Raw genomic sequence first — 18437 nt, forward strand, 5'->3', positions numbered from 1 at the left:
AGCGTTTCCGTTGTGCTGTTGTTCTTTGTTTTCTCAGATAGTGTGTGTCTTTCTTATAGTTTATTATCAGCATCTCGATGCTATCATGTATGTTTACGAACGAGTTTTTAATAAGAAATATTTTTGAAAAAGAGAAAGAGAGAAGAGTAATTGACAGGTAAAACCTTCTTCGCTGCACCTGCGCGTAAATCCGTGCAAAAGTCATGAGAAGCACGCCCATGTGCATCGATAAACATAAATTTCGCTTATCAGATCAATCTGGCGCAGGTGGACGGTACATCGCGCCATTTTCACGTCAAATCGCGATCGTTGCGTTTCAGATTCGTTTGCCCTTATGAACCAGATTTGCCGTCACGAAACGGGTTCGAGCCGAAGGATTCAAGCACGTATCCTCTCGCGGATCTCCGATGTATCTGTTACGGTGAAAGTTGCTCCCGCTTCTCGACGTAACGTCGCGAGTCGCAACTTATCCGCGCATCGCGAAACGAATGATCTTATCCGCGGCGAAATCGTTGCGAATCGACGCGTGTGACTGCATAAGATTTGAACAAACTCGGATTATTAATTTTAAGCTTTCTCGCTCTTTATTAATTTTATTATAGTATGTTCTAGGAACCGTATTAGCTTTATTCTACGCTTAAGAAAATGTGACAAAATATTTTAATTTACTCCGTCTTTCTGATTACAGAAAAGAATTTAGCTGGACACCACCTGGTACCCAGAAGGCAAGTGAGATAAAGACAGGTGGCACGAGAAGGTAAGAAGAAACCATGGGTGCGAGACAGAGCAAGAGGTCCGTGGACATAACGACGACGCCGAAGAAGGAGGGAATACCCGTCGAGGGAGGCGTCGTCGGCGATGCGGCCGCACCTGGCGACGGTAAGCTGGAAAGGATTGAGGAGGCTGACACGAAGCCCACCACCAACGGCATAGCACCGCATACGGACACCTCCGACGACAAAGAGAAGGACAAAGATGAGGCCACCGAGAAGGACAAGGAGCAAGTGAGTACTATTTAACAATTCCTCGCATTTCGTCGATTTTTCAAAATCTTTCAAATCTTGCAATATCGATCTCAGAGATTCTACAATAATTTATATTTTTGTAGACTATATTAATTTTAGTAAAATATATATAATTCCATGTTTATATATTTTTTAAAGAATAGTAAAAATGCACTAAAAAAAAAAAAAAAAAAAAAAAAAATTGAAAAAAAGATTGCGTATATTTCGAATTAGCCATTTTTTCGGTTTAAAAGTTAATATTGACGATTAAAATGAATGAAGTTTGTTTTGCTGACTTGAAAGTCCTGCCACCGATTCTTGTACATATTATCTTAAAATCATGTGAGCCATATTAGGGTCAAGTGTTTGCACAGGTTGATTACCTCGATTTCAGTCCGGGCGATATAATCATATTTGCGTTTCAAGTTCTGCTCAGACCGATGGTTTTCCATTACGAAGCATATATTAATGCTTTTATTAGCACACGTTCTCATTATTAATGAGCAAGTTTGCTCGAGGTGACTATACGTTGACTCGAGTTTCCGGCTTCGATGATTATATACGAACGCCGATCACCGGATTGACAACGAGATATATATTTATTTCCCAATTATCTTCATATAACGTTGTACATATAATTATCTTTCCCATGTGCGAGGCAAATTTAACGTCGAATGACACGTTCTTCTCACTCACTCTCCGCGGATTGACATTTTCGAATCGCGTTCCGGTGAGTCACTCGCTCAATTGTCGATCAATCTTGAATGATCTCGTTCTCTCAAGTTACGCGAACGGTTGCCAACAGACGCGTGCTGAATCATTCGTTCGCTCGTAAAGGTCTCATAGGTACTCCAAAGTTTATCTCGCCGACGATTCATCCGACGTAGACAGCGAATCATTAATCTTAATCGATTCGTCAAAAGCGACGACGCATCGTTTTCTTTTCGCGTTAGCAATATTTTTATCAGTCTTCATGAACCAAAAACATGTGCATAGAATAATAAAAAGTTTTGTATATAATTTAATATAGATAATTTAATATAGATGAAAATAGCGCTAGAATAAAATATCGTTATTGCCGACGTTGTAACGTGCATTCATTTAGAAGAATTCTTTAATATATTCTTTGTCATATCGTTATAAAGAAATTACGTAACATCCGCTGATGAAAGAGTACCGTACAAACGAAACTTTATTTGACATGCGAATTTAAATGTCGCGTTTACGATAGAGGTGAGTATTCTGTCCTAGGTGAGAAATGCTCTGCTTCGTTTGCTACCGAGAGTAAACTGCCTTCGATAATGATCGATTTCCTGTTCGTACGAAGTTATAACTCATGAACGCGAAACTCAGCGCACTGAACCCTCTTCGCATAATCATTACGTCGCGATCGCTTCAATAATCGCTCAAGCGTGCGGCTTTGATGGCATGATAATCATCATGGTATTACATAAGATGCGATATAAACGGAAAGCTGGTACGCTTATCGAGACACGATTTATTGCATATCACACATCAACAGATTAACGCTTAAAGTGCATTTTATTTACATCGTAGAAGCCAGATAAATAACATAGGTAATCTCTGTTGGTGTACATGTTTGATTTTCACTCAATGTTTAATCTGTTAAATTATTTTTTCGATTATATATATTCGATTTTATTGCGATTAGATAATGTCGATATATTTACACAAGCGATCGCGGTGACATAATCGATTTATTATTATAAACTTTACATTTTTTATGATTCGTGCTTTAAAAAAAAACACATTTTTTAGTTATTTATAAAATTATATTCTGAAGTTCTTGCCGAAGAAAAAAAGCGATGGCAAACTTGGGCAGCGCGTTTCGTGGAATATCAATTACTTCGTGCCAAGTTTTCGGATCACTCTTCTCGAGTCGAATCTCATAAGTGTGCGCGGCGGTTTATATCTCGAAATATTTCCTCGCTTATAGATGAAACTTGATATTTTCCCCAATTGAGCAAGCCTGGCAGCTGTCACGCACTAGATACGACACACGAGTGAGAGCGCACCTTACCACCCCTTCCGCTGCTTCCTTTTCATTTCCCTTCGACAAGTCATTTCTGTTCCTCTTTCGTTCCCTCGTTCTCTGCGATTCACGACGGTTTAAGGCGTCATTTACTTCGACAATCCGAGCGAACATTTCTCCCTCGTCATAAACGTTTCGACTTGAAAGAAGAGCGTAAGAATTTTAGTTCAAAGCAATCTCTTTACGTTGGTCAATAATTTTGTGGCAATATTTTATCTCGATATATATTTTTTTCTACTTTCTAATAAATAACAATATTAAACTAAAAAAATAAAATAAATAAAATGTCATGCGCATTTTCTACATTTTATAGAGATCGCGCGCAAATGAAATTGATTCATTACATCGAGTCATGTTTTCTCGTTATCGTTTCATCAAGCAGGAATTCACTTGTGTCATGCGTCATGCGTCATGCATATCGAGTCGATCGCTTTCCTAGAACGATAACAAATGCTTCGATTCTCGGTTCAATAATCGAAATCTCATTGCGCTATAATCTATCTTTTTCTAAGTCGCGCGAATTTTCAAGTAGTCGTCGCTTGAATATTATAAAGCGTTTGATAAAACAGCGAAGATTGCGCCGCGACACGAAAGCAAGAATGAGGTAGGTCGCGCATCGCGGTGTCCACTGATTTTTTGACAAAAAACGAGAAAATACCGTTTGACTTCAGCGTATAAGTGTATACTCGTCGGTTGACTCGTCCGTTCCCGCTACTAACTGTACGTGTCTCGGATACTGGCTTCTTACGGGGCATACCTAACTGTGTGTCCCAGACGAATAAATCTTTTCTATCCCCCTTCCTCTTTTCTCCTTCGCGTTACTATTTCGCATGTATCTCGTTTACATCGGATACGCGATCGATATCAACGATCCTCATCGCGTTACATCGCTTCAATAAGTTTTCTCGTCCTCTGACTTTGTGAGTTACAAGCCCCGTTAACAACATGTTTACGTAATACCGTTAAGACAATGCTGATAAAAATCCGATCCGTTATAAGTTAAATACCGTCGCGCGACTCGACAAGTTTCACCTTTCAGTTTTCTCGTCTTGGCGCTCATTCTTTAACCCACATTTAGATATGTCAGTCGTATTAACATGACAACGTTTACCTCGATTCATCGGTAACTCGCAGACATCGTATCGTTTCCCATCGATTGCGCTAAAGGACACTTTTACATGCCTGCATTACGATTCTTGCGGCTCACGCAAGTTTGCCGAGTGGTACGTTTGTTTGACATCCGAGATTATACTCGAGTCTCTCATGAATATACATCAGCTGTTCCCTGGTGTCCGTCTGGCAACGCCTTTATCCGCGATCTTACAAAATCTTCAGGCAGGTGCGCGTGCGATCTAAATATTTAAGAGTTAACCCGACACCTGTCTTTAATATATTGCGCTGATATCGATGAATCGAGCACAATGCTGCTGAATTTTTTTTTTTCTGAATGGGAATTTGCGATACGATCGTGCTCATTATTCTCGCGTAATAAAGTATAGCTGGACACGCTTTTGGAACAATTAGAAGCCGTAACAAGCAAGAATCGTGTGAACCGCGACCTTGATCATGATATACTTAATGTGACGCAGATGAATCATTTGAAAGCGCGATAGAAGCTTTTCACGCAGGAAACAACAGTTTATATTTCGTTTTTTATTAAAAATATCTTATGAAAAATAAGAGAACTGTAATAACAATTTTTTATTACATTAATAAATATTAATAGATTGAAATTTTATTAATAAGTGATAAATTGCTTTAAAGTTTATGCGAATTAAATTATAAGATGTTTTAAATTCTGCAATTCTTGCAAATTTTCTCTGCTTTCCATATAATTTGTAGATTGTAATATATCGAGGTGTATTACACATATACGATTATCATCAATCGCAATAAGATGTTGATCCAGCCTATTGGGCCCCTCCCCGATGAATCAGCTGAACGATATCATATGGAAATGAAGCGAAGTATTTAATTACGAATATAATTAATACCGCGCGGAGATACACGATGATATTTCAGCATCGCGCGTTTTACCGATGAATCATCGTGTATAACTCGCATAGCTCGAAGACGCGAACGTGCTTTATTAATTAACACGATTCGTCTCTTTCGCTGCCATTTAATTTCAGTTGTTACTCGTCTGAATTCCTATGAATTTGTGTAATATTGTCGCGGATAAAATCGCTATCTGCTTTCGCGGTCTTTACTGACAAACACAATTTCGATTAAATTCCTAATTGAATGTTACAGTTTTTGAATATCGGTTTCTCTGTAGAAGAGCGTGTAATTTTTCACGCCTGTCGCGATTGCGTGGCCTTTTTAGGCGACAGTATATCAGCCTAGTTGAAGTTAAACGCGGATTTGAGCGTCGATCGCGATGATGATCACTCAACGCTCGGGAATTTGTTGTGGAAACTGTGCGAGACGCAAAACAGGTGTATACATGCAGATGCGATGTACGCGACGCAAAGGAATTTATTGAGAGAATCTCGTACGTGGTTAACCTTCATTTAAAAATCTGCTGCGTTTCCGTGAATTTTTTCGTATTTCAATATTGTGTGATCGGTTGCATTGCAATATCGAGCGTATTTATTCACAAGGTTGCCTTTTCCACGGTCATATCTCTGCTCGTGCCGTATCTTTGAATATTAATTAATGGTAAACTCGCATGGCCTCTGAATTGCCTGATATATCAGCCTTTCTCGACGAGACTTCCATTATTATTTCTTCGCGTCTCCCGCGGTAACCGCGCGCGGAATCTTAACTCATTATTTGGTTCTACACTGGACGTGATATTTATACTAGAAAAATATAGTTGAAAAATAATCACATGATATTTGATTGTTATGATATTATACATTCCATCGCGATTTTAACTTTCACCGTTTATATAGCATGTTTATTATTGAACTTTTTAATTCAAAACTTTGTCAGACGACCTGTATAACCACTTTTTATCTTTGATGGGTTTTTGTTGCTCATATCAATATAAGGTTTCGTATTTGCGCGGTGCCATCGTACTGGTGCGGAAGCATTTACGCCGCAGAATATTTCGTTTGCACCATGCACGTGCTTTGGGTGTTTGTTGCTCATATCAATATAAGGTTTCGTATTTGCGCGGTGCCATCGTACTGGTGCGGAAGCATTTACGCCGCAGAATATTTCGTTTGCACCATGCACGTGCTTTCTCTCTCATCGTTCCTTTTCTCTCCCTTGCTTTCGCTCGTATCTCGCTCGGTAGATATTGCGGGGCTTTTCGCCGTTGCTCGTCTCGCGAATGCTAAAATAAACCGATATATATTTACATAATATAACGCGCGCAAAATGCGCCTGTGTCGAGATTCGCTTCGTTTTACCGGCATCGACGAAGAAACGAGATGAGAGAGAAAATGACGTTGTGCAGAGATGCGGTGCGTTACTTGTAATCGAATGTGACGGCACGTCGCGCCTCGCTTGGTCCATTGTATAAATCAGGAAATCCGCCATCTAACGCCCACGTTGGATTCATATCGTTCTTAAACGCGACACCGTGGATGTCGCTCGATTGGTCGTCGCGTTGTGTTTTATCGCACTGCGACGTGTATGCGTCTGTACATGCGTGTCGTATCGGATAAACATGTGGAATTGTTCTCGCGTATTTGCATCGATAATAAAGTAGCTCGAAGTTTATGCAACCGACCAGTCACCTGCCCGGATTGGCGAAACAAGTTGACAATATTTATCGGCGCGATCGATTTTATCGATTAAAATTGAAAATGAGAGACGTACAGAAATATTTAAATGATGAAAACAACAAATTTCGCAATAAGAAATCTTTCAATTTTGAGAAATGTCAAAAAGGACTTCATTTTTGAACGGTATGATGAAACTCGATAAAATAGTTTTGTGTTACAAAATAACTTTAAATTGTAAGAACGTAGATAAATGAGACGAGTCGTAGATTCAAGAAGATAATGACGAGAGGGACTTGCTTTTTCAGCTAGTTTCTGAGAAGCGTTCTTAACGAAGTATTTTGTCCATCTGTTTAGGTTACAAAATGATCGTAATTATATTGTCACGGTGCTCTTTGGTTAGCAACCAAAGAGCCTTCCTCGTTAGGATTTTTCTTACGGATTTGCACGAGGATTTTTGTTTGCCAAAGTTTGTTTAGTTAAGTTCTGATAATAATAAAGTTTAAAGGTCCCGAGAGCCTGGTCACCCGAAATCTAATCAATTTTGACTTGTCGCATAAAGAGTCGACGAGGTGCCCCTTGTCGACCGGCATTTTTTTTTTTCTTTGGTAAGCTGCGCACTTGGCCGGTAAGGCAAGAAAGAGCTTGTCGAGGGCTTTTCAAAGGACCGAAACAAAGAGGCCCCTCGCCGTTGCATGGCGCACTTTCCGGGAAAACTAACGCGTTTCAGGAAAGTTTGATATTATTTATAAGTGAATGGACCTCGGGGCACGATGGGAAATAGTTAAACGACTTCATTCCGGAGTGGCTGCGGCACTTCCGGACGTAAGAGAAACTTTCAAGAAGTATACAAGTATCATCACGGAAACGTATACGCTTGCGGGCATTAAAGCCTGTTCGTTTTACTTAACTATACTTTGTTGATAATCGAAGGAAATGAAATTTTCGTGTAGCTTCTAAATTTTGATATAAATTAATATTTAAGTTTCGAAGTAAATTTGCGAAGAAGTGAAGTAAATTTGTTTTTCGTTTATATCATATTTTTTTTTTCCGTTACAAAATATTACCTTTTTAATTTTTAATCAACTTTCTGATGATTATTAAGCAATTATATTATTATTAAAGCCATTGATAATTTAATTTATATTTACGTTTGTTTTATTAATGATAGTATAATCACGTGAATAGTAGGAACGCGTAAGAATTTTAGGATAATATAGAAAATATCTCGATTTTGCCAAAAAAGGACTTTAAATTATATATCATATAAAAGGAATTAAAGAGATGCATCGAAAGCAAGCTATACTGAGTCGTGATACTTGACCGCTATCGTTTCGCGTAAAACGGTAAGAGAGAACTCGGAAGTATTACCCTTGCAGGAAGTGGATTGTGGAGTTTACACTATATCGATTTACGACATAGGATTTATGACATGGAATATATTTTGTGTACGGAGTATTATGTGTCTTTTTATTCTCTCATCTTCGTTTATGTTTTTCATGCATGAAAAAAATCTCTGATGATGATTCACACTATTTTTGTTGATCGATTCTGTTGATAATTTCGATGATTCACATTTATTGTGATTATGAAATATTCACATATCATTATTTCTTCACATGCTCATTAAGCATTGGGAGTAAATTTATTACTCATGAATTCGTTATTCGTATGTTATTAATGTTTGTATATTTTGGGAAACAAAATTCGAAGGTGGATTTATCTTTGTTTTTCAGCAGCCGCAGCAGGAAGAGGTAAAAGCCGAGGAGACGAAGCAAGAGTCATCCGGTGAATCTCCTGCGGAGGTTGCGGAGGTCACGACGCCCACAGAGGCCACCCCTGCCAGTCCGAACACTGCCACTTCTCCAGACAATAAGGAAGCCAAAAAGAAGGATAAGGTAAGGCGATCTGCGTCGTATAATCCGTATATCAGTGTTTATTGATCGAAATTTATTGATCTGTATTTTAATAACAAATAAATCTTTGTACTGATGTTTTGGGAACGTATTAGTCATATTAGTATATTAATATTCATATTAATTTAAAGTTCTAAAAATTTTTGCTTCCACGAAATGAAGACGCATAATTACGTGCGATGAGTCTGTCGATTACTAACAGTCTCTTTTCTTCTTTTATCTTCTGTCTAGAAGAAAAAGTGGTCCTTCAGGTCGATCAGCTTTAGTAAGAAGGATAAGACTAAGCCGAGCCGCGAAGAGGCGCCCAAGAATGGAGATGTCACCAAGGAGGAGCCGCTTGCGGAGGTGAGTGGAGAATTATTCATTTGCACGATTATTAATAGCGACTAGATATATTTGCAAAAATACAGATGGCTCCACAAAAATAAATGGAGGAATTGCTATTTTTAAAATGTTACTACTCTTCTGCTGCGAAGTATTGCAAAACTAATTATCTCTTGTTTTCGCGATAGCGAGAATATATTTGCGAAATTTTTTTTTTCCCATTGTTGTTTATTTAGCAGGACGTTTCTCTGGAATATTTGAAATTGAAACACATTATTTAAAGAAACATTATTCGTAATTTAGCTCTCGTATTATAACATTGTATTGGATAATTCCGTTTCTCTCGTAAATTTCGTATTATCTGTGCGTTCGCATGTATTTTCACGCAAATAATTATCGTACGCATCGAATTTAATTTTGCTCAAGCTAATTACGCTTCTTTTTATCATATCATGACGCTTCGCGTTTATTCTCGAAAAACAAAGTCATCGCTTTCAATTTCGGCCAATATACATATTGTCGCTCCTTGTTATCGATGTGACGATGAATTATTTCGCGCGACACACACGGTTACGTAACAGGCTTCAATAGCGTTACGGCGCTCGTTGCCGTTGGGAATAAAACGTTCGCTTCGATTGATTCTCGTGAAACAAATATTGCACGCATACCGAAACAAGTTTCAGAACAAGATAGCATAAAGTGCAAGTGCATGTGTGTATGTACGCGATCGGAACGCGAGAAAAACGACTTTACAAGCGGCAATGAATCTCTCTCGCCGTGACCCCGTTCCGGCTTCCTGACGATCGAATAATCGATCTAGCCGGCTGTGTCGAAAAAGTCTCGGTCCAATAACGGCCGTGTTTGGTCAAGCATCAATGTTTCGTGCTTCCCTTGAGGTTCGTGCCACGCGGGGAGATAATCGCGAACGACCACGCGATTGCCGTCACGGATCGAGGGCTCTCGGACGATGCTTAATTGGCGTTTAAGACGTCCGATAAATCTCGAAGGCATTCGCGTGATTTATCGGAGGTTTATTCGGTAAAAATGATAGACCGCGCGCGCGAGAGGGTCCGCGTTAACAAAGTTATTTATTTAATATCAGCTCGAGATTCGTCGCTCTGCGTGTTTATCACCGGACAGAGAAGGAAAAAGAAGGGTAAGCTTTTCGATATCCCCGTATCGCATCATTGTCGCGCGTGGAAATGATGAAGTATTATGCAGCGCTTGTGTGCACCTTATATGTGCCTCGTGATGCTAGCGGGACGGCCGTTACAATGGCGCGAGACGGGCTTTTCACGAGCTCCGTGAATGATGGAGCTCACTTTGTAGACGTTATTATTAATCTTCGTCGAGCGCGCGGCTTAACAAGCTATTTCGCGTTACACGCGCTTTATACCTCGATCAGCTCGATTATATCGGGTTATATTGATTGCCGATGATCGCGCAGGAATACGTCAAGACTTTATCGGGAGCTTAATTGGATTGCGATCATTTCACGAATAGAAATTAGGAGTATAACGAGTATATTATACACAATACGATAGATATGAGCGTGGCGTATAAAGATCTTATCTTTGATTCAATTTACACAAAGAATTTTTCTGACAAAAATTAAAATGTAGATCTCGCGTATATATCTAGAGATCGGATGTTGCGTATAAAAAAAACATCAATAACGATGGGGTAGCGTGCGCTTTGCGATGCATCAAGCTGCTGGATTTGCGTAGAAAGCTCACCGGGCGCTTAATTATCCCGAGGCGGCAATGAATCTCGTTGTCTTTCCGGCTAGGGACCGACCGTTGCAGTCGCTCGTAATAAATCCACTTGCCGGCGGATATATAATAAGTAGCGACGCTAAGCTCTCTTGCCTTTCTCTCCCGCATTTTTTTCGCGAATCTCTTCCTTGATTTCTCCATCTCTCTCTCTCTCTCTCTCTATGTAGCTCCTTGTCTTATCTCGTTCTCAAGAGAGCTAGCCACGCGTAGGCGAAATCTTGCGACGGCTGATTCTCTCATTTCCTTCACCGCCACCATCCGTTCTCCTCGTCTCCCTCTGCCTGCCTGCCTACAATACAGCTGCACTCGCGTGCTTGACGTGGGCACCTTTCCCTCCTTCGTCGCCGCGACCTCGGCGCGATGGAAAGAGAGTTGGATGAGAGGAGAACAGCTGCGTGTGACTCATCTCTCTCCGGTTCGTCGTACCTCTGTACGCGCGTCCGCGAGTTTTGTGATAGGCCGCCGTGGAAAACCGGCTCTCCTCGTCGCGCGTGGCTAAATTATCCCCCGCCAGCTGTGTCTGCTTGGCTTCTCGTCGCAGCCTCCGGCTTCGACTCTCGTGCGTTTCGCGATACCTGTTCCCATCGTGCGTGTATCGATCATTTATCTACTAAATCGTTGACAGTGACTCGATATTACGCAAATCCCAGCTTTTTTATCAACGCACTGATTCTAATCAATAGCAATTTTGTAGAGTTGTTACAAAATCTATGCAATCGTTGCTTAACGTGGCTTCATTATAAAATCACTGTCATTTCCTCGCGTTATCAATCGGTTTGATGAAAGCAGGAATTTTGAATCATTGAAAGTTTCTCGATCGAGTCAGAGTGTAGTAACGATGAGACTTCATTAGCGTTGTTGCGTTATTTATAGACCCTATCTTGCGGTACTTTTTCGCTTTATCGACGGACTATCGGCGTATCATTTTTACGTCCGTTCCCGCGGTCATTTATCATCGCGAGTGATGGATGCGGTCGTATCACTCGTACAGTTGAAAACACGCATTCTCCGTAGCGCGAGATGGACCGAAATGGTCCCGTCCTCCTACAGAAGAATTTCAGATATTTTTAGTCAAGTATCAAGTTTTGTTGCTTACGTTGCTAACGTAACCTTGATGAACCGAGCGCAGCTGCTGCCCCTATTCGTTATACTTATCGTCTGCGCTTTAAGCGAGTTCAGCGAACTTTTATCCTCTGGTTAATAATTAGACAAAATAATTATTCGATTAATTTTATTCGGGATGATAATTTTTGATACCGATACCTTTTGCGACACACGTATAGAGAACACCTTATCATCGTACAACCTTCGAATCATCGAGCCAGTCTGCCGAGCTTCGCATTCAGCCGCGACTTTCACTCCCTTCGAACGGCCCGGCATTCCGGAGTCATTAGGGAATTACGAGTGATAGTGTGTATGCGCGCCTCGTAATAGCGAGATGTCATTGTCGAGCGTGTTATAACACGGGCGACCGTGCGCTGATGCAGTCTTATTGCTTTTGCCGACTCGTTTATTTCCACGTTCAAGCAGCACGCGGAGTGCGTGAATTAGAATTTTTCCCGAGTAATTAATGGAAAAAAAGTTTTGCAATTTTCCTAGAGAAATGTCATTTCGAGACGTCGCAGACGTTTTAATACTCATCGCATTTTTACTACGAATAACATAAAACGCTGCTTGCTGATATATGATTTTTCGATAAGTACGATGATAAAGATAAGTTTTCTTAATCGCTTTTCGCGATGCAAAATTATTCGAGATTAGATTCTTTTCGTTGTATAGTTTTAACTACACGTTTTTCTATCTATTTGTACTATGTTTGTTCCATCTCAATTGGCGGCGAAATTTTCAATTCAAGGCAATTAACTCTTAATTCACCTAAATCGTCTCCTCACGCATTCTTATGTCGGCGAGGCGTCTAAACCTTCTCTGGCATTCGTCACATCTTCATCGCCACCATTGTTTGCGGCGAAAAAAAAGCGGGTCGAGGGAATGTAATTGTATTACTTAACATTCCACAAAAATTAATTTAAAACGAAATACATCTGTCACGAGTGGAATGTCAAGATGAAAAAATAATGTAATTAGAGATTATAGCGAGTTAAATAGCGAGTCGATGGAGTAATTGCTTCGCCAAAAACATCCCGATCATCTTCATTCAACAAGAGACTAACTTAATCGTTTAGTCAATCGATTTATTGACAAGCACTCAATATTCCATTGACATCTTCAATTGGAGAAAACGATTTTGTCTTTTTGCCAGTATCCAGTCCCTCATTTAGCAAAATGATCTTTAAATATATATTTAAACTAAAATTACAGTGTATATACAGTGTGGATGCTTTTACTTACGCAGTCTTGTTAATTATTTAAATTATTTTAGGTTCATAGAATTTAATTATTAATTTTGTTTGTCAAAATTATTTTCGCGCAGGACGAAGACAATGATATATCTAATATCCCTTCAATAAATTTGTCCTCTTGACGTTGTTTCTCGCGGTCGACTACCTCGTCTCCCGCTTCTCGAACGCGGCGTCGCGACTCGGACTTGCGTGTGCGGTGCTTTTTTGCAGACACGAGGCGGCTACGCGCGCCTCGTGACGCGAAATGGAAATGGGAGTGGTGTGTGCGTGTTCCGAAGGATACCCTCGTATGAACCTTGGGGAATATCATGGCGATAGGATAAGAGCGTTTTCTGATCGATCGTATCGCGTTTTTGCGCTACGTTTCAGCAGACGTAACGTCATTAATTATTTCATAATATCGATACTACGATCGAAACCGCTCATATTCGACGCTAATGTCGATATTCGGTCACGACCCTCGGGCCAATTTCCTACGGTCGATTTCCTACGCGATGGGGAAATCGAGAACCGGTACGCATGTACCGATCAGTAAGCGTGTCTACGCTTCTGTCGCTCATTGTGTTTGCAACAGCAGCACGGTTCAATGGCCCAAACTTCCCGGATATACTTACCTGCGGCGCGCTACTTTCGTCGCGGAAAAAGAACCGTGTCGGGACGTGCTCGATGTACATATTAGAATCGAGACAGATGAAAGATTTATGCGACAAAGTTTTATACAGGATTAAGAAATGTTCGGCGAATTTAAAAATTGATTGCGTGTATAATTGCAGAAAAATATACGCACACGTTCTTTTTATTTTTCTTCGATTCGTCCATTTCCTCCCACGCGATCTTTTGCTCGTCGTTACGTACTTATTTACGATCGCGTAAATCTTGAAGGCGAATGCGACGAGAGAGAAAAATGGGAGAATAAAAGCGCACGGTGCCGAGGAGAGAGCTCGATTAAACAAATTTATATCGTGTGAATTACAGCGCTGGGCGGATGATAAATATCGCGCCCATGTATTTTTAGCCGGACCGCGCCCTTATCGCGGTCGCATTGCGATTATGTGGATAACGACGTTAACGAATCGGACGTGTTGGAGTGAACGAACGCTCGATTGAATTCATTAATCCAACTCTCGCGATGAGACTCGCGTTTGCGGACAATTAATCTCCGGCTATTATCGTTCGTATAAATGCGATCTTGTTTTTGGTTATTGACAAATGCAGCTCTCGTCATTATTAGCTAACGACATGTATTAATCTAGAATAAATTCTATAATAAAAATGACTTTTTGAACATCATAAAACGACGATCATAAATAAAACGAATTAAATATTATTTATTCGTTTTGATGACTCGACTGATTAATTGGTTGATTTCTCGGCTTGACTTATCCGACTTTCACGAAGAATTCGATTTGAGATTTTTTTCTACGCGATATTCGATTCGAATTTACAGTCTACGGAGCCATTGTCCTGATCCTCTCATGGTATGTCGGAAAGAATTCCTTGCAGTTTCCGAACGGTAGTTTCTATCGGTGGGACGATTCGTATAGATACTTCAGAACTCCTTTAGTTCTCGTGAGACGATCCTCTTTTACGAGGTCTCGTGAATGTGACATTGTCTTTGACACCCTTGCTACCGCTAGGGTGCGGTCGCACGATTTATTCTTCGTTCGTTCCCCGAACTGTGACCGACTATATGACTTTGTTGTGGGGCGACTGAGATATTAATTAGTATCGCGCAATGTATGTGTGTATAGACTAGTAGAAGGAGGGTATGATGGATCAGAAAATACAAGGGAGGTCGATATTTCGTGAGCCAAGGTTGGCTTTGCGTGATTCTCCCTTCGGAAGAGAGAAAACACCTGTGCGAGGGTTAAGGCCCGAGTGTACGAGCGAAGGGAAGACTTTGTTTCAGTCTGCGTTTCGGCTCGCCAACACAAAGCTTTTCTTCTTTTCATTTTTTTTTTTCTTTTCTTCGTAAGTGAAGTGAAGTGGACGGGCATATAGCGTGCAAGTTCGATGCATTCATACGACGTTGTATACTTACTTCATTTTTGGACAGAATAGTATAAAAGGTCGACGGTCGTGACGTGTACATATTTCTTTCAGCTGAAACGAAGCTGAAAATTGCAATGCGCCTTTTTAAATAAAGTAAAGTACGCCTCTCTCTATGGGGTCCACAGAACCTGAATATTAGTTTTCAGTTTAATCAAAAAAATGTGCTTATATATTTAAAAAAAATTGTTAATTATTTTTTCAATGCGAACGATAGCACGACAAATCTTTGATTATTTTTATTTGTTAAAGAATTACTACAATTTCTCTGCAATACTTTCAATATGCATAATTTCGTTTTATTGCGACAATCGCGTAAGAAATTTTACCGCGATATGACAAGACACGGCGACACTACGGGATCCGTTACCTGTAAACCTGTCAATGTCACAGTGTTGCACATGCAACGATGCGTGCCTGTGCAGTTTCGTCGATATACCGCGAGAGTAAATCCGTTGCGACAGAGAATGGCGACGGTTCAAGTGTTGAAAACCGGTTTCGTATGCGTTGCGGTAGTGTCCCGCTCGGTTCGATTTCATTCCTAATGGCCCCGATGAAATTCATCCCACGGTTCTTCGGGTTTCGCTGTGCGCGTATATTTGTCGGCTCGGTTTTATGCTCACACCTCTGAAAAACGACACTTCCTCATTCTTCGATATCTGCAATTCCTCTATGAATATATGTTATTGAAAAGTTGAAATAATTTTTTTAACCATTAAACACAATTTTTGAACGGTGCAGAACGATGGTGTTTATAGTATATCGAGTTTGAAGTATATTTTTTTATTTTCTTTACTCGCTCCCCTCGTTCCTGTTTGAATTCGTAGCGACAATAACGACGCGCGACGTGTAGCACCGACATCCGAAAGGTGTTCTTACGTTTCGCCAATCGCGTTTCGTTTCTAGCTTTACGCGCTCTCGTTCGGAAGCGTGACGCAATGCGACAGGTGGAATGAAAAACTCGAATGAAGAGCCCCGAGACTCTCTCGCGCAGATTCACTTCGGTGGAGACGAAATACAGGGCGTTTCGAACGATTCGACGTGCCGCGTCGAATTTTTTTCTTTTTTTTCGTGACTTCCACGGATATCTTGAAAATGTTCAAAGTAACGGTACGATTTCTTACATTCTCGCAACTTTTTTTTTTTTTGCTGAGAGTTGCCTTCCGACCATTATTCATGATAATATCCGGACCGCCAATTCCGTCAAACTTCGTGAAAAATTGTTCAAGTATTTAAATTCTACTTTCTATCTAAAGACTTCTCGGCATTGAACGAAGAAAAGTTGGCTAGGTAAATTCTTGCAACCGCGGCGTCCCAACTTTTGATCGCGGAAATTAAGCGAGCAAACTGTGTTTCCTCGTTCGGCAATGAAGGAAAGTTTTTCTATACGGAAACTCTGCTTAATGTTTCGCTCATCATACCCGTAAATTGATTGAATACCGAGCGGAAAGATACGACGTTGATATTACGCGAACATACGTATCTACGCACTCATCGAATTTCAAGAGACGCTTAACAAATGGGGAAAGATGGAAAGTTAACAAGGTAGCAGGACCCTCTCCTTTTTAACGATCACTTTTCAACGCTCAGGAACGAACGTGGCGCGTACTCGATTGAAATTCCGTTAAAAAACCCTGATGTAGAGGAGAAACGGAAAAGGAACTTTAAGAAGGGTCGGCGGCTTTTTATATTGTGACGGGACACAAAAGAGGTCCATGACCGTGTTCAAAGGACCTATAGGCTCTCGACCCCTTCGATGATACGCGCGTGAAAGACGCACGCCAATGGTCGCCTTTTCCATGTTCGACATTTTTCGTCCCTCGAAATTCACGTTCTTGCACGGTAGGATCACGTTGCAAAGTCAGGACGATATAGTAAATTCAAAAAATATCCTTTGATATTTGATGCTGTAAACTCCTAATGCATCAAATTTTAAAGATCTGTTTTGATAAAAATGTTTCGACACGTTTGACGCAATTTTTTTTATTGTCTATTGAACAGTCTGAGAATTTAAATTGTCAGTTTGACAATTTTATATAGAAAATAATGTAATGTTGCTAAATAATTTTAATTTCGCTAATCAAATAATTTCAGTAATATCGAATTATCTTGTTATTTTGCATGTTTTCATTCAAAAAGTCTCGAGATGCTTCATTCGGAAGAGAGCAATCTTTCGCGATTTCAAAATGTCGAAGCTTGACATTATCTCGTTTCTTTTTGTATTCTGCCTTCTGGTCTGTTATTCTATACTGTCTTACTTCACTAACGGAGAAAATAATACGCAATTACAAACTAATCAGACTCGAGAAGTGCTTGGCGAACGGCCAGAACTGTCGAAGGCTCTTCTCTTGTACGTGTCTAAAAGCCATCCGGAGGTTATTCGGATTAAACGGATTATCTCTGGAGAACCTGTTATCGACGACGAACATTTCGTTTTGCTATTTTCTTTATAGTCGATCGTTCCCCGCATCGTAATTGGAAAAATCTGTTGCGCGTCTGTAAAAAGGAAATACCAGAAAAATTATTATCATCAAGAAAGCATATTACAAGTATGACGAAAGATAATAATCTTCTTAGATTATCATCAAGTTTTTATCAAATGCACATAATAGAAATATATAATATATAACTATATATATATATTTGGTGTTTGATAATTTTTTTAGCGTTAGCTTTTTTATAATTAATATTACTTCAGTGATCATTATATATAGAGAATATTAATTTCCGTTCGAGACAGGATGTTTCCGCGAATTTCTATGGCGTTCTCGGTAGCGCGACAAGACGCGTTCATCGATGACTGTAATCTTACGGCCAGTCTTCCTGTCAAATATTGGTCTAGTCGTAGTTTACTCTTTTCGTCGTGGCACGTTCGATAACGAGACGGACGATCAACAGAGGAAAAATTCCGATTTTCACTCGTCGTTCAAAATCTAACAGAGAACGAAAATTTCACTTTCGAACTTTTATTAAAAATTTTTTCTGATACAGAAACTTAGCTATGTAGGTAATATATAAATCAATATGTTAAACGTATTAGATTGAAAATTTACGCCAGAATGTTGATTTTTCGAATTTTCGAAACTTCTTCTCTAAAACGATTGAACGACTTGAAAATAAATACGGCCATATCTTTTCATCTTATATCTTATCGGAGGCACATATCTTTTGAAACACTATAATGTAAATGAGGCAATCGAAAGCAGGCGGTTGTAAAAGATGGGTCTCCTTTAGGGAAGGTAATCAAGTGCATCTTTCCTAGAGCACTGGAGGGGCGGGGGG

General features: G+C 40.0%; 1 protein-coding gene across 2 annotated transcripts in view; it reads left to right on the top strand.

Annotated features, from left to right (window-relative positions):
• The window catches only part of LOC115238216 (A-kinase anchor protein 200-like), a 68169-nt gene that overhangs the window by 26253 nt on the left and 23479 nt on the right, over positions 1–18437 (top strand). For both annotated transcript variants that reach the window (XM_029811822.1, XM_029811823.1), the window contains exons 2-4: positions 689–1004; positions 8468–8629; positions 8879–8992. In XM_029811822.1, coding sequence (XP_029667682.1) covers positions 771–1004; positions 8468–8629; positions 8879–8992 — 510 coding nt within the window. In that variant the 5' untranslated portion in view covers positions 689–770. The remainder of the gene's footprint in view (positions 1–688; positions 1005–8467; positions 8630–8878; positions 8993–18437) is intronic.

The sequence above is a fragment of the Formica exsecta genome, unplaced genomic scaffold, assembly GCF_003651465.1.
Source record: "Formica exsecta isolate Colony F162 unplaced genomic scaffold, ASM365146v1 scaffold33, whole genome shotgun sequence".
Lineage (NCBI taxonomy): Eukaryota > Metazoa > Arthropoda > Insecta > Hymenoptera > Formicidae > Formica > Formica exsecta.